Genomic DNA, 20,743 nt, shown 5'->3' on the forward strand with positions numbered 1-20,743 from the left:
ACTTTCGCCTGTATGTGAACTGGTGTCCTCCAGTTGTCGACACCATTCGTGCTGTGGCTTCGGTCACTTGAATTGGCGGTAGATGATAGGAATAACCGTTCCTTGTGGGGGCCACCATGTTTCCATGACGTCATTGGTAAGGGACGTCATGGGGGCCGCATCTGAGGGCTGTCTTTTTTTTTTTTTTTTTTTTTTTTTTTGTTCGTGTGCATGCGCGCATAAACTCTTAAAGCCTTGGCGCAGTTTTCAACAGCAGCGTTTCTTCTCCCTACGAAGATACCGGTCTTACACACCGTTTTGGGGATCTGACATTTTGGTATATTGCGCGTTCTTATTGGTAAGTGCTATGCACTCGTTTTTTGCTGAATATTTCTTTTATCATTTACTAAGCTTCTTGGGCTTTATTTTACTGATGTATGATGTATGTTCAGCATTTCATCATGGAAGATGAAAATGATCCAGGTCAGCTTGAGCCTTAGCCTGTTACAGCCCAGGAGGAATCAAGGGCAACTACAAGGTGTGATATATTTATTTCTGTTACAATATGTTTTGAAGTTATTAGTACATATTTTTTTTATTATGACTGGTTATACTTTTTTCATAGTAATACAGCCCAGCCTATGCCCACCTGTTCCCTTTGTGATAATCCCTGCTGGCAGGACAAGAAACTCTGTAAAGTGTGTATTGGCCAGATTTATGGTGGAAGCTTTTCTCAGACACCTGTGGGTTCTTTGGATAATTTACACAATCTTGATTGTGCCTCTGATGGTGAAGATTTAGAGTCTGATTTACCTATGGTGTTTGACACTTCAAATATTTCTGAGTTTATAAAAGGGATTAAGAGTTCCCTGGGCATTGAAGATGAACTGTCTTAAGTACCATCTGATTGGTTTTATTCAAATTCTGCACCAATTCAGCTCTTTCCTGTTTCTGACAATCTGAAATCTATATATTTGAATATTTTTTCAAAACCAGATAAACAGTGTGGAGTTTCAGATAAAGTATATAAAAAATTCAGTTGGAAAAAGCTTTGCATAACCAATTTGTTTCTGCACCCAAGATTGATGCTGCAATTGCAAAAAAATATGATTTTCCCTGTTGATGATGCAGGGTCTTTTAAGGATGTCATGGATAAAAAAAAATGGAAAAACCTTTAAAGAGACTTTATCTTCAACAATGGGCTTTATTTCATCCCTTGCTTGCTTTATTTTCAACCTTAAAAGCTTCTGAAGTGTGGTTTTCTAATCTGTCTAATTCTTTTCAAGATAATGAAAATATAACCTTTTCTTGCAGATTTTAATATGTTAACTTCTTTTTGTTTATCAGCTGCTACTAACATTTTGGAGCTTAATGCAAAGTCTATGACTACCACCAACCTTGTTAGGAGAGCCTTATGGCTGCAACATTGGGAAGCTGATCAAGGTTCAAAGCTGAATTTATTGAGTCTTCCTTTTGAAGGAGATATGCTGTTCGGTAAGCAATTGGAAACTTTACTCTCAAAGAGAACAGTAGGTAAGAGTCATCTTCTCCTACAGGTTTCCAGAGTCCGAAGGGGACACTTTTGCCCACAGACAGCACATTATGCATCAAAATTTTAAAGTTTCTTCTAAAAGACAATTCTTTCAACATCAAGATGGAAAATCCAACTTTCAGTTTAGAGGTAGAGGATGTGGTAAGTCCTTTATTTCAGGCTAAAAACCAATGATGGTGTGCCGTCCCAGACCTTTCCTCTGGGAGGAAGGTTACAAAATTTCAGAGAGGTCTGGGCATCCACTATATCAGATCAATGGGTTCTGGGGATTCTTCAGCACGAATATCATCTGGCGTTCCGGAAGAAGCCAAGTCTTCCTTGCTTGGTAAAATCTCCACTCCCCAGGGATCCTGTGAAGCTAAAGGCCATTTTGGAGTTCGTCAGCAAGCTCATGTGCAACAGTGTTATTCAACAGATACCAATCCAAGATCACGACAAAGGGTTTTATTCTCCCCTTTTTCTGGTAAAAAAGAAAGATGGTTCCTGGAGGCCGGTTCTGGATCTTCAGGTACTCAACACCTTTCTCAAAGTTCAGCGTTTCAGGATGGAATCTGTTCTATCTGTAATCAATCAAATCCCACCAAAAGCCTACCTGCTTTCTATAGATCTCAAGGATGCTTACTTCCATATTCCTATTGCATAACGGCACAGAAGGTGCTTATGTTTCATGGTCGGAGACCGCCATTTTCAATTTTCAGCTCTTCCCTTCAGAATATCTACTGCTCCAAGGGTCTATACAAAGGTACTGGTTCCTCTTATAGCGGAACTACGTGTCAAAGGGCTATTCATAATTCTTTATCTAGACGATATTCTTCTCCTGGCAAGTTCACAACAACAAGCATTTGCTCACCGAACAATCCTTCTCAACTTCCTTCAGGAATATTATCAAGAAGTTTGGCGTGTTAATACATTGTATAGCGGTCAACTCAAAAAGTCTCCCTTTATTGAAAGACAAAAAGTCCCATCCAGTGTAGATCAGTTAAAATATAACTTTTATTAAGCAATTGTAAAAAACAAATGTTTACAGACCTGGATCGAGTTCTTAGTTACAGTACTGTGTACTTTGGTAAATACCTCCGATTCCCACTGTGGCGTCACTAGACGCGTTTCGCCGGAGCTTTCTCAATAGTCACTATTGAGAAAGCTCCGGTGAAACGCATCTAGTGTTTGACTGTGCTTATAAGGTGATTTATATATATATATATATATATATATATATATATATCTATATATATATATATATATATATCTATATCTGAATTATAGCGTGCATCTTTATTTTTCATTTAATTTTAAGTAATGAAAATAAAATGGTTGTATGTGTCATCAAATTTTGGAAAATTTGAAAATGCCTTAGCATCTACTTATGCTTACTTACTAAGCAAATCTGACCTCAAGGTAATTTTCCATCTTAATATGAGGAGAGTCCACTGCTTCATAACTTACTTGTGGGAAATACTGAACCTGGCCACCAGGAGGAGGCAAAGACACCCCAGCCAAAGGCTTAAATACCTCCCCCACTCCCCTCATGCCCCAGTCATTCTTTGCCTTTCGTCACAGGAGGTTGGTAGAGAAGTGTCAGAAGATAGGGAGTAGTTCCTTTTGGAGGGGAGTATCTCTTCGGAATAGAACTTGAGTTTTAAGTAGTCTTGTCAGCCTCTCAGTGAGAGCATTGGCAAATGTTAGTCTAGAGATGCAGGGAGAGTCTTTCTGCGAACCCATCCAGAATCGTATTAACAGCTCTTAAGCAATCAGTGTTGACGAGGCTCACTGCCTGCTTCTATCACTCAAGTCCATGTCAGGAGCAATGCTACAAGACTGTCAAACTTGAGGCCGTGTTCCTGTTCCATGGCATAGATTCCGGTAAGATTGTTTCATTTATTTGTACACTCATGATAACGCAAGAAGACAGGGTCACAGTGTGACTCATTTTATCTGAATAGAATCGAGGGTTAATGTCTCCGGAAGGGGATTATTGAACAGGTGGGATTAATCACTTATTTTTTAATATCGTGTTTATGCTCCAAGACTTTGCACGTGCTGCTCCTGTCCTCTGGAACTCTCTAACCCGCTCCATAAGACCGTCTCCAACCGTGTATAGCTTCAGACGCTCCTTGAAAACTCACCTATTCAGAGAGGCTTACCATCTCTCCTCCGTCCCTCATCCGAACCAAACTAATATATGTACATGAACTGCCTGACTCAACCTTATGTCTCTGCACCCTTAACCTATAGACTCTGAGCTCTCCGGAGCAGGGCCCTCTTCCTCCTGTACTAGATTTGTTTAGTTTTGTTATGTTTTGTATTTTATCACAAATCTTTGTCATTGTATACCCTTATCATTGTACCCAGCGCTACAGAATTTGGCAGCGCTTTACAAATAAATGATAATGATAATAATAATAATGCTGTGTGAGATGTGGCTCAGTTAGATGTTGGAACGTACAGGTTTTACTTTCACTTTGGCACTGCGCAACCCGTTAGGCTTGGCGCGATTTTAGTTGTGCAGTGGCGGACCTGCATGGCGCACCACGTGACCGGGTGTGGTCACAGGGATTCTCTTCTTCCTGACTGTGCAGTGTCTGGAAACGAAGTGGTTTCTCTCTTGGGCCTGGGTCTTAGGAGGTGGTGAGTGCCCCAGCCATTGGGGGTATAAAGGTGCCATTTATCTGATACGTTAGAGGGTACTCCCTCTTTACCTAAAACTAATGCCTGTCTATATTGTGTGGAGGCCACAGTATACCCGCCTGCTCAATTATGTTCCACTTGCCCTGATAAAGTAATATTATTAAAGAAAACTAATATGTTTAGTACTACTAAGCCTTTAAACTCTGAGGAGTCTCCGTCCCGTGAGGTGCGCACCATACATACATCTCCTAATACACATGCAGCTTCCCGTAGCACTCCTATTCCTCCATCTGGAGGGGACCTTTTACCACCAGACTTTACTGAACAGTTACAGATGGCAGTGTCTGCGACCTTTAGTGCTTTAACTCGCACTGCTAAGCACAAGCGAAAGGTTAAATATTGCTATCCTTCCTTTGGGTCATCTACTAGCCTATTGGATTTATCTGATTCAAGATTTTCCGATGATGAAGACGCCTCTGATACTTCAGAGGATGCTTTTTCTGGGTCGGAATCTGCTGCCTCTAAGCCTCCAGCTGTGGAGGAACCAGGTTTTAGATTTAGGATTGAACACTTATGCTTTCTACTAAAGGAATTATTTGCTACTTTACAGGTTCCAGAACCTAAATTACCTGAGGAACTTTGTATTCCTAAATTAGATAAAGTATACGAGGACAGGGTTGTACCACAGACTTTTCCGGTTCCTGAATAGATAGCGAACATTATTAAGAATGAATGGGAAAGATTTGGTTCTTCTTTTTCCCCTTCATCTTTCTTTAAGAAATTGTTCCCGGTTCCGGACTCTCAGTTGGAGTTGTGGGGCTCCGTCCCTAAAGTAGAAGTAAAGGTGCTATCTCCACGCTTGCTAAAAGCACTACTATCCCACTTGAGGATAGTTCGTCATTTAAAGAGCCCATGGATAAGAAGCTGGAAACTCTGTTAAGAAAAATGTTTCAGCATACAGGATATTTCTTCCAACAGGCAGCAGCTGTTGCTGCGGTTGCGGCTACCTACTGGTGTGACTCCTTATCTGAGCTGATCGAGGTGGAGGTTCCACCTCAACACAATCCAGGAAAGAATTAGAGCCTGAAGGGTGGCTAATTCTTTTATTTGTGATACCAATATTCAGATTATTCGCCTGAACGCCAAGGCTTCAGGTTTTTCTGTGCTAGCCCGGACATGACTTCAAAGTCTAGACTTCTTTCCCTCCCATTCAAGGGAAAGATTCTTTTTGGTCCAGGCTTGGACTCTATCATATCCACGGTTACTGGAGGCAAAGGTGCATTTTTACCGTAGGATAAGAAAAAAAACATAAGGGACAGGGTCCTAATTTTCGTTCGCACAAATCCCAACATCAGCAGTTCTCTGTAAAGCCGAAGCAGTCCAAGGGAACTTAGAAACCTCCTCAATCCTGGAATAAATCCAAGCAGAAGAAGAAGCCCGCCGAGTCAAATTCGGCATGAAGAGACCGCTCCTGATCCGACTTTGGATCTGGTAGGTGGCAGACTGTCGCTTTTTTCAGAAGCTTGGTTTGGGGACGTGCAAGACCAGTGGGTACTGGAGGTCATCACTCAGGGATACAGGATAGGTTTCAAGTCTCATCCTTCCAGGGGCAGATTACTGTTATTAAACCGGTCTTCAAGGCCAGAAAAGAGAGAGGCCTTTCTAGGGTATGTGAGGGATCTCTCCGCCACCTGGGGGTCATTGTACCGGTCCCTCCAGCAGAGAGAGGTCTGGGATACTTCTCAAATCTGTTTGTGGTACCGAAGAGGAGGGAAATTTTCATCCGATTCTGGACCTAAAATGTTTAAACAAATTCCTGTCTGTCCCCTCGTTCAAGATGGAGATGAGGTCCATTCTTCCTTTAGTCCAGGAAGGACCATTTATGACCACGATAGACCTGAAGGATGCCTACCTTCACATCCCTATACACAAGGGACACTTCAAGTTCCTAAGATTTGCTTTCCTGGACCAGCACTTCCGTTTGGTCTAGCTACTGCTCCAAGAGTTTTTACAAAGGTTCTGGGGGCTCTGCTCGCAGTGGCCAGAAACAGAGGGATTGCAGTGGCGCCGTACTTAGACGATATTTTGGTTCAAGCACCGTCCTGTTGTCTGGCAGAGGACCATTCGAAAGCTCTTCTTTCTCTTCTTCGATGTTATGGATTGAAGATAAGCTTAGAAAAGAGTTCTCTTATTCCCAGTACCAGGGTGGAGTTCCTGGGTACGTTAATAGACTCCATGTCTATTAGGATATTTCTTACAGACCAGAGATGTTACAAGCTAACTTCCAGTTATCTTGCCCTCCAGACCTTTAAGCCATCTGTGGCTCCGTGTATGGAGGTAATTGGACTCATGGTGTCCTGAATGGACATCTTCCCCTTTGCCAGGTTCCATCTCAGACCTCTTCAGCTGTGCATGCTGAGTCAGTGCAACAGCAATCATTCAGATCTGTCTTAACAGATTTCTCTGGACAGCCGGTCGAGAGAATCACTCTCCTGGTGGCTTTGTCCAGATCTGTCCCAAGGGACGTCGTCCTTGAGACCATCCTGGGAGATTGTGACTACGGACGCGAGTCTCTCAGGATGTGTAGCTGTTTGGGGTGCCAGGAAGGCACAGGGCCTGAGGACTTGAGAGGAATCTCTCCTCCCGATCAACATCTTGGAACTTCGAGTGATCTTCAATGCTCTGAAGGCTTGGCCTCTTCTGGGTTCGACTCAGTTTATCAGATTCTAATCAGACAACCTCTGTGGCTTACATCAACCATCAGGGGGGAACAAGAAGCTCCCTAGCAATGAGGGAAGTATCTCGGGTTCTGGAGTGGGCCGAGGCCCACAGCTGTTCGCTGTCAGTGATCCACATTCCGGGTGTGGACAACTGGGAAGTGGATTTTCTCAGCAGAGAATCCTTCCATCCGGGGGAATGGTCTCTCCACCCTAAAGTGTTTGCTGAGATATGCAACAGGTGGGGGACACCGGAGATGGATCTCAAGGTGTCTTGTCTCAATACCAAACTACCCAGATATGGGTCGAAGTCCAGGGATCCTCAGGCGGAGCTAATAGATGCATTAGCAGTGCTTTGGAGGTTCAGGGTAATCTACCTTTTCCCACAGTTACCACTTCTTTATCGTGTAGTGGCCCACATCAAGCAGGAGCAGTGATATTGATTGCTCCAGTGTGGCTGCGAAGGATGTGGTTCGCGGATCTAGTGGGAATGTCATCTTCTCCGTGGAGGTTACCTTGTCGCCGGGCTCTGCTGGAACAGGGTCCTTTTGTTCATCAAAATCTAGATTCTCTGAGGCTGACTGCGTGGAGATAGAACGCTTAGTCCTAGCCAAGAGAGGGCTTTCTGAGAGAGTTATTGATACTCTCATTCAAGCACATAAGCCGTTTAGTCATCGCATCTATCATAAGTTGTGGAGGACCTACATATCCAAGGTATGAAGAGCGGAGATTTCCCTGGCATAAGGTCAGGGTTCCAAAGCAAAGAACGCCCAGACCAGCACAAACAGGCCACTGCACTCCAACCAAGGACCCCAAGATATCCACAAGATTCAAGCAAGGAAGGCAACAAAGTGGAGTTACAAGATTTATTGGCACAAAAATGTTTTCCCGAAACGTTGCTGCATTTTTGTGCCAATAAATCCTTTAACCCCACTTTATTGTTGCCTTCCTTGCTTGAATCTTGTGGATAAGGTCAGGGTTTCCATGGTTCTTTCTTTTCTCCAGGATAGTCTGGAGAAGGGCCTTTCGGCTAGCTCTCTTAAGGGACAAATTTCGGCCCTATCTGTTTTGCTGCACATGAAGCTCACTGAACTTCCAGGCGTCCAGTCTTTTGTTCGGACTCTGTCTAGAATCAGACCTGTATTTTGACCTAGCACTCCTCCCTTGGAGTTTAAATCTTGTTCTTAAGGTGTTGCAGAGGGCTCCGTTTGAGCCTATGCACGGCTTTGACATTAAATTATCTTGGAAGGTTCTCTTTTTTCACTGGCTATTACCTCGGCATGCAGAGTATGTGAGATGACTGCCTTGCAATGTGAGCCCCCTTACCTATTATTCCATGCTGATAAGGCTGTTCTTCATACTGGGTTAGGTTTTCTTCCTAAAGTTGTTTCTGATCATAACATCAATCAGGAGATTGTTGTTCCTCCCTTGTGTCCTAGCCCTTCTTCTTCGAAGGAGTGGGTACTTCATAATTTGGATGTGGTTCAGGCCTTGAAGTTCTATCTTCAAACCACTAAGGCGTTTAGACAGATTTCTTCATTGTTTGCTGTCTATTCTGGGAAGCGTAAGGGGCAGAAGGCCTCGTCTACTTCCTTGTCTCTTTGGTTGAGGAGCATTATTCGCTTAGCTTATGAAACGGCGGGACATAAGCCTCCTCAGAGGATTAAGGCTCATTCTACTAGAGCAGTGGCTTCCTCTTGGGCCTTCTAGAATAAGGCGTGTATGGAGCAGATTTGTAAGGTGGCTACCTGGTCCTCACCTTTTCAAAATTTTACAAGTTTGACGTTTTTGCTTCGGCTGAAGCATCTTTTGGGAGAAAGGTTTTGCAGGCTGTGGTGCCCTCAGAATAGGGTCTGCCTCACCTTTCCCCTCCCGTTTCATTCAGTGTCCTCTATAGCTTGGGTATATGTTTCCCACAAGTAAGGAATTAAGTCGTGGACTCTCCTCATATTAAGATGGATAATTTCCTTTCCATCTGTATGAGGAGAGTCCACGGTCCCGCCCGTTTTCTCAGTTGGGCGGACTAGATTTTTTTGTTTGTTCTTCTGGCACCATTTATACCCTGATATTTCTCCTACTGTTCCTTGTTTCCTCGGTAGAATGACTGGGGGATGAGGGGAGTGGGGGAGGTATTTAAGCCTTTGGCTGGGGTGTCTTACCTATTCCTGGTGGCCAGGTTCAGTATTTCCCACAAGTAAGGAATGAAGCCGTGGACACTCCTCATGGAAAGGAAATTTATTTGGTAAGCATAATTTGTTTTTAATTAAGAACTCACTTTAGCACACAAATCTCCCAGTGTTGTACAACCTTTACCATTTTTGTATAGCAATGTGCATGGCTATTTAATACACCTTTATGTTTATAAGGAATGAATGTCTCTTATAATGTAACAGTTATATTAGGCTTAGCCTTTTCAGTATGTAACCTAAAAGTTATGTTTATGTGAGATCTAAGCAAAATATTGAAATGTAGTAATCGTATATTTTACATTTTGTAGTGTTGAATTCACAGTTGGAGATAAGCCCATCAACAACTTCCGCATGATCGAGAGGCATTATTTCCGTGAGCAGCTTTTGAAAAGCTTTGATTTTGAATTTGGCTTCTGCATCCCTAGCAGTAAAAACACATGTGAACATATCTATGAGTTTCCACAATTATCAGAAGATCTTAGTGAGTACTTTTTGGCTTTTTAATAGCGGTTTTTTTTTTTCTCTCACTGAATTTCTTGGTTTTTGAGTAGGGGAGAGTCACACTCAGAAATATAATGTAATATAACATGCATTCATAATTAACTATATTTCTTAATTTAGTCATCAATTGACCCGAACAGGCCAATTTTAAAGGACATCTGTCCAGTGCTTAAAGTGATTGTAAATCCTAACGTTTGTGAAACGCTAGGATTTACAATTAGACCAAATAAAGGGAACTTTCGTTCATGAAGTATAAAATACTTCATGCTGAAAGCTCCTTTATTTGTTGGAAGCGTTTGCCGCATTGAGCTGCTCAAGCAGCCCACGGCTTAAAGGGACAGTCTAGTCAAAACTAAACTTTCATGATTCAGATAGGGCATGCAATTTTAAACAACTTTCCAATTTACTTTTATCATCAAATTTGCTTTGTTCCCTTGGTGGTATTTTTGAAAACTAAACCTAGCTAGGCTCAAACTGATTTCTAAACAGTTGAAAACAGCCTCCTAGCTCAGAGCATTTTGAAAGTTTTTCACAGTTAGACTGTGCTAGTTCACATGTGTCATATAGATAACATTGTGCTCACTCCCGTGAAGTTATTTAGGAGTCTTCACTGATTGACTACACTGCATGTCTGTCAAAGGCACTTAGATAAGGAGGCTGTCTGCAAATGCTTAGATACATGGTAATCACAGAGGTAAAAAGTATATTAATATAATAGTGTTGGTTATGCAAAAACGGGGAATGGGTAATAAAGGGATTATCTATCTTTTTAAATAAGAAAAATTTTGGTGTAGACTGTCCCTTTAATGCTATTTTCTTCATAAACGGAAGAGTCCACAGCTGCATTCATTACTTTTGGGAATACAGAACCTGGCCACCAGGAGGAGGCAAATACACCCCAGCTTAAGGCTTAAATACCTCTCCCACATCCCACAGTCATTCTTTGCCTTTCGTCCCAGGAAGTTGTCAGAGAAGTATCAGAAGTTTTCGATATGGAGGGTAGTACTCTTCGGAATGGAACTGGAGTTTTAAGTAGTCCTGTCATCCTCTCAGTGAGAGCATGGTTGAAAGTTAGAGTCCGGAGATGCAGGGAGAGTCTTCCTGTGAAACCACCCCGACTCAGATTAACATCTCCACAAGCTATCAGCGTTGACGAGTTTCGCTGCCTGCTTTCTTCTCTCAAGTCCATGGCAAAAGCGACGCTACTATCTGTCACACTTGAAGTGCCGTGTTCCTGTTCCACAGCGCAGATTCCGATAAGATCCTTTCATTTTATTTCATCATGGATAATAAATACAACAGTTATCCGAGGGGCTATATGCCTCGCAGATCAACCTTAACCACAGGGTCTCAGTGAGGCTCCATTTGTATCTTGGAATCAAGTGTTAATATCTCCTAAGGGGGATTAATGAACAATGATTTTTTTAATCATGTTTGTTATATGATTCTGTCTGCTAATGTGTAGTGTTACTAGGGCTATTTCGGAACATAACGGCCTATTGTAGTGACGCAGCCTTTACGGACGGGTGCACTTTTCATGGACTGCACAGTATACCTTGTGACCGGGTGTGGTCACGTTTTGGGCTCTCCATTTCCGCATTCCTTACCGTGTGGCGACGGAAGAAATTCTGTTTAGCTGGTGTCTGGTTCATAGGAGGTGGTGAGTGCCCCAGCCATTGGGGTGTAAGGTGCCGTTTTTATCAATATCCCAGTTATGGAGGATTCTGATTTTTTTGGAGATGGATGTCTCTAATTCTACTTCTTGTGAAGAATATGAATTGGCCCCGGTGATACATGTCCATAAGTTATGTTCCGAATGCCGTTTTAGAGTGCTCTGTTTCTCGGGATCGGGGAACCAGGGGCCCGCTGAGCCATCCGCCTCCGAGGATTCTGCTTCCTGTGAGGCGTGTTCCCTACAAACCAACTCTTACTACGCATGCAAGTAACCCAAACGTGGCTTATCCTTCTCTGCAAGGGTGCCTGTTTCCTCCAGAGGTTACGACACGGTTTTGCATGGCCATATCCTTGGCTCTGTGCATTTACATCTCCCAGGAGTTTAAGATATTGTCCATGTTCCGTTAACCTGGGCTCGTCAGGCGTGGGATCGCCTGGTCCAGTTCAGCCATATGGGGAAGTGACCGTCCCTGAGGCTTCAGGGGCTCAACCTTCGGGGCCAGGGTCTTCGTTTGCCCCTGTGGAGTTAAGTTATTGTTTTCGCTGTGGCATGTTTTGGTGGAGGACCCCACTCTTAATGGGGTGGGTGATCCTGAGTCTTCTGATGCGAATGGCATGCAGGATTAGACATAAGGGGATGAAGTCATCTTCTTATAGTCTAGTTTCTTGAGTATCTTTCTAGGTCTGAGCTTGGAAGTCTCGGCTTCCTGTTGGGCTGGTCCTACGGGAGTGTCCGTTCTTCCTGGGCGATAACCTAAGAGTTGCCTTATCTTTTATTTTAATCTGGTTATGATGGATTTAAAGCTCACGTTTGTTATAATACTTCCTTCGGGAATTTTCTTTTCTGGAATCAATACTCGCAATTTTGTGATCGCACTGTTTACTTTTATGAAAGTTTGTTATGAGGACGTGTTTCAGTCCTGTGTTTGTCTATTCTTTCCCCCTCTTCGGAGGTGAATGTTTGGCCTTGTCAATTGGAGCCCCGAGTCTCAGGCTGGTCCTGACTGGGTACAAATCCTTCGGTTTTCAGGCCTATTTCAGACACGTGGCGCCTGCTATGCCTGGCTAGTCTGGTTAGGGCGCCAAGTGGTCCCCACTATTATTTGTTTTTTTTGTTTTACAAGTTTTCAACTAGCATTCCGAGAGGATTTCATGGTCCATGGTTTGTCTAGGGGCATGGAGGCTCGTGTTTGGTCCTCATTAGCCTTTCAGTTTAGTGGTTGGGACTCCCTTTCCGTTGTGGGTTAGAAGTTGAAGGTTTTTAGGTCCTTTGTGCAGCCAGTTCCTGGTGGCTTCACCTGTCAAGGTTCTTTGGGATTGTACTTTTGGGACTTATTCCCTCTGGAAATCTCTTCCGGCGGGTCGAGACTGTTGGGACTTCGTCCGTTTTTTTTTTTTTTTTCTTGACGGTAGTTGAGACCCGGGTGTTCGTAGTTCCATACTAGATGTTCAGTTGTCTCTTACTTCCCAGTTTTTGTTTAGGGGATGTTCCGCCTGTATCGGGATGCTCTGCATTCTTGGGGTGGTCCGGAAGGTTGATAACTGAGATTATGGAGACAACTTGTTGTTCACTTAGATTGGACTTTGTGAAGGTAGACCTTGGGGCCTTTTGGGTTCTATAGTGCCTATGACCTAGCACCTTATTTGGGGGGGAGTTGGCCTCCTGCTAGGGGCGTTCTCTTCCCTTTTGGTCGGGTTTTTTATGGATGAGGTTTTTTTTGTCCTGTTTTGCCAGTCTAACTCGGATACCATCCTCTGTGGGGTCTGAATCCTCAGATGGGGTATCTTGTGCTCCCTGGAGGGGTCGTTCATTTCCGATGGCTCTAGGTTCCAGTTCTAGGGTCCTTATTTGGATCTTTATGGAATTATGATCCTGTAGTCTGGTTCAGGACGTCCCAGTTTTCCTTAGGGGCTGTTTGGTATGAGAGTCTGCTCCATTTTTTTATTATGGGGAGTTCTACTATGGTTGTGTCATCAGTGGTGATCTGGATGATTCTTATTCAGTCTTAGGCTAATCAGTCAAAGGTTTCTTAGGGGTCCTCCTTTTCAGGGGTGAGATTTGTCTCCTTCAGCAGTGGGGTTTCCTCTCTCTGGAGACGGCCAATGCTAGGGGTCTGGAGAGGGCTTAATCCACCTAGCCACTAGAGGGAGTTTTAATCCAGCTACTGATGATTTTTCTCCCTCTGCTTGGCTATTTATGGATTGTGGTTCTGCCTTGGGGCAGAAGGAGTTGTATACTCGGGTCCCTCTCAAGCTCTTGTTAAAACACTCATTTGTGTCGAGACTGTCAAGGAAAGTTGTGCGAGGTCCTTTTTCGGATCTATATTGCATTTTTCTATACCCTTTGGGTTAGCTTAGCTGCTTAACAATCAGGGGGTTTTGCAGTTTGAAATCGGCTGCAGTGATTTGCACCTTGAAGGTGTGTTAGCACACCTGAGCTCTGTGGGAGTATTGTCTGTGGCTCCACATATATACAAACAGAGTAGTAAATGCACAGACCATGGGTTAAAATCCCTGTGCAGTCCTGTAGCATTTTTTCCATTCCCTAGGGGGTTTGGAGTTGGGGTTATTTTGCTACCCCTGTCTCTCTGACATGCCCATCGCTTGGGCTAGTTGGGCGTTGTAGCAGGTTTTTGAGATCTGTTGCTCTGCAATTTTTGTCCTTGAGTCTTCGAGGGTGGCTGAGCCTTCCTTGAGGGGCTCTGTTTCTTTTCCACGTTCAGGATTTTGTGGAAAGGAGTGGCGGTGTCCATTGGTAGCTTGATGTCTAGCAAGCTGTTGGTTAGGATTGTCCCTAACTTTATCTGCTTCTATTTGCTTGTCTTTTTCAAATTTCTAGATTATCTTCGGATGATAGCAGCATGCAGCGTTCTGAGTTCTCAGGGGTTGCCGTCAGGGGATTCCCTATTGCTGCACGAGATTTGGATATTCTGAACAGTCCCTAATGGTTTATGGGGCTTTCGTCTTCAGTTACCTTCTAGATTATTGGTTAGGGAAGATTTCTTCTCTTTTGCAATCTCGGGGTCTTTATCCCGTGGATTTTGAGCAATTAGGGCTGGGCATTGCCCTTGTTCTTTGAGACCGGTGGGGTTTCGATTGGCTTGGTCTATCTGTAGATAGGCTTATGGTTTATCTGTGGATCTGTGTCCTTGGTCCTTTCCTTTTTCAAAATGTTTCTAGTTTTTCCTCGGCTTTGGACCAAGCTGGGGTTATTGGTGTTAGGGTTTTAGGCTTGGTGCCCTCAGAATGGGCCGCCTTTTATACCCTCCCGTTTTAGCATTCAGTGTCCTCTATAGCTTGGGTATTGTTTTCCCAAAAGTAATGAATGCAGCTGTGGACTCTTTCCGTTTATGAAGAAAAACATAAATTATGCTTACCTGATAATTTCCTTTTCTTCAGGCGGAAAGAGTCCACAGCTCCACAGCCCGTAATTTTTTTGAGGGCTTTGGTTCTTTTTTTATTCTTCTGGCACCTTTTTTACCCTATGCTTCTTCCACTGTTCCTTGTTATTTGGCAGAATGACTGGGGGGTGTGGGATGTGGGAGAGGTGTTTAAGCCTTTGGCTGGGGTGTCTTTGCATCCTCCTGGTGGCCAGGTTCTGAATTCCCAAAAGTAATGAATGCAGCTGTGGAATCTTTCCATCTGAAGAAAAGGAAATTATCAAGTAAGCATAATTTATGTTTTTGCTGAGAGGTGAAGTTTCTACCTCCTTAGCCAATAGCCATGCGGTCTAGGTGCCAGTTGGAACGCAGGACTATATGCTAAGAGGTGGAAACTTCACCTCACAGCAAATAGGTTTTCTGTCGTGGGCTGCTTGAGCAGCTCAGTGTGGCGAACGCTTCCAACAAATAAAGGAGTTTTCAGCATGAAGTATTTTATTCTTCCTGACTGAAAGTCCCCTTTATTTGTTCCAACGGTAAATCCTAACATTTCAGAAGCTCTAAGATTTAACATCGCCTGGGCTGGTAGAGGTACTTGAAGACTAAAGCTGCTTGAGGGTCCTATGTTTGTGATTCCAACTACTAAGCTAGTAAATGTGTTTTATACCCTATCATTCCTAGGCATAGATTCCTTTCTTGCATCATTTTAAACTTTTTGTTTTTGTCTTATAATTTGAATGAACTTGCATGCTCCCACATAACCATTTGAAAATCTACATTGTGTGACATACCTGTAATTAAAACAATTCTGGGCCGATTATCCCCAACACCAATCTGTTATTGCCACTTTACCAGATCCATTTGCAGTTCGGATTTCATTCACTCTATTAAAAGACTACTGAAAAGTAAAGCAAAATTATTTACCTTTTTAGATCTATGAGATGGCTTTAGCACAACTTACCACCCTCTCTTACTGAAAACACTTTCTTATATCTATCTAATATCTTGATTCACGTCCTAAGTTTCTAACCAACCCAATGGCCAGTACGTAATCATGGGCTTGGCTATGGGTTACATTACGTTAGTCTCACATATGGCAAAGAGAATGCATAAAAATAAATGTAATGATATTTTACATGTTCTTTATCTAAAGCTAATGGAATACTACTCATATTTACAAAATTACGTAATGAGAAGTGTGAAACTTGTTTTTAAAATTATAAATGTCTGTTTTCTTTTCAGTGGTCCTAAGTGCCACACAGAAACCCTTGCATGGCTTCATGTTCTCATGTGCTGAAGATTGGGTGGCACTGTATTAGAGTAATCTTTCTCTGCTTGCTCTCTTTTGTGATACTTAAAAGCGTTTCTGCTCTTGTCTTTTTGGACATCTTCTCTTGGCAAGTTATAAGGCCATTGTATTAAAAAAATAACATGCTCTATTCAGTTAGAGCATGTAATTTTCTTCATAAATGGAAAGAGTCCACAGCTGCATTCATTACTTTTGGGAATTTAGAACCTGGCCACCAGGAGGAGGCAAAGACACCCCAGCCAAAGGCTTAAATACTCCTCCCACTTCCCTCATCCCCCAGTCGTTCTTTGCCTTTTGTCCCAGGAGTTATGTTGTGCCTTTCGTTAGACTGGCCCGCCTTCGTGCTCTATTGAGTCACGTTTTGGCGTTGCTGGAGGATCCCACTCTTAATGGTTGGATTTCCCATTCTTCCTCTTCGACTGGCTTGCATGATTAGACATAAGGGAATGAGGAAATTTTCTTATAGTCTGTTATTTGAGTATCCATTTCCAGTTCTGAGCTTGGAAGATTCGGATTCCTATTGGGCTGGTCTTGCAGGTGTGACCGTTCTTCCTGGGCGATAACCTACGGGTTGCCTGAGCTTTTATTTATTCCGGTGAGGATAGATTTTCTTTGGTTTAGAGCTCATGTTGTCGTAATGTTTCCTTCGGGAACTTTCTTCTCTGGAATTGATACTTGCCATGTTGTGGTTGCACTGTTTACTTTTACAAATGTTTGTTTAAGAGTGAGGATTTGCTATTCCTATGTTTGTCTGTTGTCTATCCCTCCATCTCGGGGGAGACTCTGTGGCCTTGACAGTGCTGGGGCCCTTGGTTTCAGTCTGGTCTTAAGTACAAATCCTTCTGTCTTTGAGGCCTATTTCAGACACGTGGCACCTTTTATGCGTGGCTGGTCCGGTGAGGGCGCCTAGTGCTCACAATATGACTTGTTTTTATTTAACTAGTTTCAGCTAGTATCCTGAGAGGACTTGATGGTCTGTGGTTTGCTTAGGGGCATGGGGGATGGTTCAGTCCTCATTAGCCTGTCAATCTAGTCGGCCGGGTCTCGGTTGAGATCAGCTGCGACATGCTGTGTTTCCAATTTTGCGGGGACTAGAGTTTTCCTTCCCGTTGTGGGTTGGAGGTTTGGAGGATTTAGGTCCTTCATGCCGCCGGTTCTTGGCAGTCTTGCCTTTTTAAGGTCTATTTTGGAGTGTCATTTTAGGACTTGTTCCTTTTAGAGGTTCTCTTTGAGTTGAGACTTCTGGACTTTGTCCGGGTTTCTGGCGGCTTTGAGCTAGGAAGCGTGGCCGAGCAGTCTAAGGCACTGGATAAGGCTCCTGTCTTTTCGGAGGTGTCGGTTCAGATCCCAATGCTGCCAGATTCATCATTTAATTTTATTTAGGAAGTGAGGGCCGTGTGGCTTTGGCTACTTCTGAGAGTTAGTCATCTCCATATCGGGGACTATAGGCAGTGTTGTCTCTTTTCCAAGCGTTTGCTTAACCCCTTAATGACCACAGCACTTTTCCATTTTCTGTCCGTTTGGGACCAAGGCTATTTTTACATTTCTGCGGTGTTTGTGTTTAGCTGTAATTTTCCTCTTACTTTTTTACTGTACCCACACATATTATATACCGTTTTTCTCGCCATTAAATGGACTTTCTAAAGATACCATTATTTTCATCATATCTTATCATTTACTATAAAAAAAAATATAAAATATGAGGAAAAAATTGAAAAAAACACACTTTTTCTAACTATGACCCCCAAAATCTGTTACACATCTACAACTACCAAAAAACACCCGTGCTAAATAGTTTCTAAATTTTGTCCTGAGTTTAGAAATAACCAATGTTTACATGTTCTTTGCTTTTTTTGTAAGTTATAGGGCCATAAATACAATTAGCACTTTGCTATTTCCAAACCATTATTTTTCAAAATTAGCGCTAGTTACATTAGAACACTAATATCTTTCAGGAATCTCTGAATATCCATTGACATGTATATATTTTTTTTTAGTAGACATCCCAAAGTATTCATCTAGGCCCATTTTGGTATATTTCATGCCACCATTTCACCGCCAAATGCGATTAAATACAAAAAATCGTTCACTTTTTTACTAATTTTTTCACAAACTTTTGGTTTCTCACTGAAATTATTTACAAACAGCTTGTGTAATTATGGCTTAAATGGTTGTAAATTCTTCTCTGGGATCCCCTTTGTTCAGAAATAGCAGACATATATGGCTTTGGCGTTGCTTTTTAGTAATTAGAAGGCTGCTAAATGCCACTGCGCACTACACGTGTATTATGCCCAGCAGTGAAGGGGTTAATTATGGAGCATGTAGGGAGCCTTTAGGGATAATTTTAGCTTTAGTGTAGTGTAGTAGACAACCCCTAGTATTGATCTAGGCCAATTTTGGTATATTTCATGCCACCATTTCACCGCCAAATGCGATCAAATTAAAAAAAACGTTACATTTTTCACAATTTTAGGTTTCTCACTGAAATCATTTACAAACAGCTTGTGCAATTATGGCACAAATGGTTGTAAATGCTTCTCTGGGATCCCCTTTGTTCAGAAATAGCAGACATATATGGCTTTGGCGTTGCTTTTTGGTAATTAGAAGGCCGCTAAATGCCGCTGCATTTCACACGTGTATTATGGCTAGCAGTGAAGGGGTTAATTATGTAGCTTGTAGGGAGCTTGCAGGGTTAATTTTAGCTTTAGTGTAGAGCTCAGCCTCCCACCTGAAACATGAGACCCCCTGATCCCTCCCAAACAGCTCTCTTCCCTCCCCCACCCCACAATTGTCCCCGCCATCTTAAGTACTGGCAGAAACTCTGCCAGTACTAAAATAAAAGCTATATTTGGGCTTTTTTTGTGTTTTTTTAGCATATTTACATATGCTGCTGTGTAGGATCCCCCCTTAGCTCCCAGCCTCACTGATCCTCCACCAAACAGCTCTCTAACCCTCCCCCTCTGCCTTAATGGGCGCCATCTTGGGTACTGGCAGCTGTCTGCCAGTACCCAGTGTAGTAAAAAAAATGTGCCTTTTTATTTTTTTAAATTATCTTTTCTGTAGTGTAGCTTCCCCCCCCCCCCCCAAGATCAACCCCCCACCCCTTCCAGGTCCCTTAGCTGTTTATTTACAGCTTTAAAAACTTTATTTTTTTTTACTTTTCCCAGTTTATTTTTCTGTAGTGCAGCGGTTCCCTCCCGCTCCCGCCCCGTGCACGCGCCCGCCCGACGCCCCCCGTGCACGCGCGCGCTCCCGTGCGCGCTCCCGCCCCTCCCGCCCCCGATCCCGCCCCCCTCCACTCCATTCGGCACATCGATGGCCGACCACCCGCCTCCCAGACTTGCTCCCACCCACCAACGATACCGGCCACCGATGTCCGGTGCAGAGAGGGCCACAGAGTGGCTCTCTCTGCATCGGATGGCCAAGGGGGGTTATTGCAGGATGCCTCGATATCGAGGCATCACTGCAATAACCGGAAAGCAGCTGGAAGCGTGCAGGATCGCTTCCAGCTGCTTTCCAGACCAAGGACGTACGCCACACGTCCTCGGTCATTAACTGTCTTTTTTTTGAGGACGTGTGGCGTACGTCATTGGTCATTAAGGGGTTAAGGGATGTATCTACCAGGGTTCGGGATACTCTGCATTCTTCTTCCTTGGGTGTTGCCTCTGGAAATTTAGTCTGAAAGGATTATGGAGACTAGACTTTTTCTTCTCTCTCTTTCGGGGTGACTCTGTTCTTGTTATCATTCCCTTAGTCTTGGTGAGTCGTCCTTGAGGCCTGGAGTGATGGAGTGACTTTGTCGCGGCTTAGCACCGTGTTTGTGGGGTGTTGATCTCCTGCTAAGGGTGTTCTCTTCCCTTTGGGCTGGGAATTAAGAGCGAGTCCTGAACCCGTTCTCCGGGTTAGCCTTGTTATTGTCCCCTGTGAGGTCTGTTTTTCTTCAGATGGGGTATCTTGTGCTCCCTGAGGGTGTTGTTCGTTTTAAGGCGATCTGGGCCCCAGCCTGCAGGACTAAGTGGCCTAAGGGATTAGTTCCGGCTTAGCAAGCTGTAGGTTTGGAGTTTGAATCCCTGCTGTGGCAGTTTTCTTAAGAGACTTATGATCCTGCGGACTAGTTTGGGACGCCCCAGTTTTTTCAGGGAGACTATGATTGGACATAGGGGCTATCTTATTGAGCTTGCAAGCAGGAAGGCCAGGGTTCATATCCACCTTGGGTCCTGGTTTTAAACTTTTAAGGCCTGACTTATCCTTCGGACGGAGTGTGCTCCTTTTTCATGGGGGATTTTCTATGTGGATTCAACAGTGGTGTCTGGATGATTTTTCAGTCTATGGCGTCATGTCTTGGGGCATGTGCGCTGTTATCTTATGTTTGTCTTCCTTTAGAGCTGGGGTTTCCTCTCTCTGGAAGGTCATTGTCCTGCCCTGTGTGTAGGAGGTTGGAACAGGTGGCTTTTGTTTCTGTGAGGGACAGCATTATGCTGCTCTGTGGAATGCTCTGTTCCAACTGTTGGAAATTGATTTTCCATATAGAGACTATCTAAGAGATTTGTGACATGTCTTTTTTTCCCCTTTTTTCCAAGGGTTGTTCTTGGCTTCGGACGAAGCAGGATTTTTTTTGGGTAGGGGTTTTTCAGGCCTGGGGCCCTAAGAATGGGCCGCCTCTTGTTCCCTCCCGTTTTAGCATTCAGTGTCCTCTATAGCTTGGGTATTGTTTTCCCAAAAGTAATGAATGCAGCTGTGGACTCTTTCCAACTGAAATTATCAGGTAAGCATAATTTATGTTTTTCTTCATAAATGGAAAGAGTCCACAGCTC

At 43.5% G+C, this 20,743-nt stretch overlaps 1 protein-coding gene across 1 annotated transcript in view; it reads left to right on the plus strand.

Moving 5' to 3' along the window:
• The window catches only part of UNC119 (unc-119 lipid binding chaperone), a 305,121-nt gene that overhangs the window by 220,811 nt on the left and 63,567 nt on the right, over nucleotides 1-20,743 (plus strand). Inside the window, exon 4 of the mRNA XM_053706201.1 lies at nucleotides 9,374-9,546. Within this exon, the coding sequence (XP_053562176.1) occupies nucleotides 9,374-9,546 (173 nt within the window). The remainder of the gene's footprint in view (nucleotides 1-9,373; nucleotides 9,547-20,743) is intronic.

Source organism: Bombina bombina, chromosome 3 (assembly GCF_027579735.1).
Source record: "Bombina bombina isolate aBomBom1 chromosome 3, aBomBom1.pri, whole genome shotgun sequence".
NCBI classification, from domain to species: domain Eukaryota; kingdom Metazoa; phylum Chordata; class Amphibia; order Anura; family Bombinatoridae; genus Bombina; species Bombina bombina.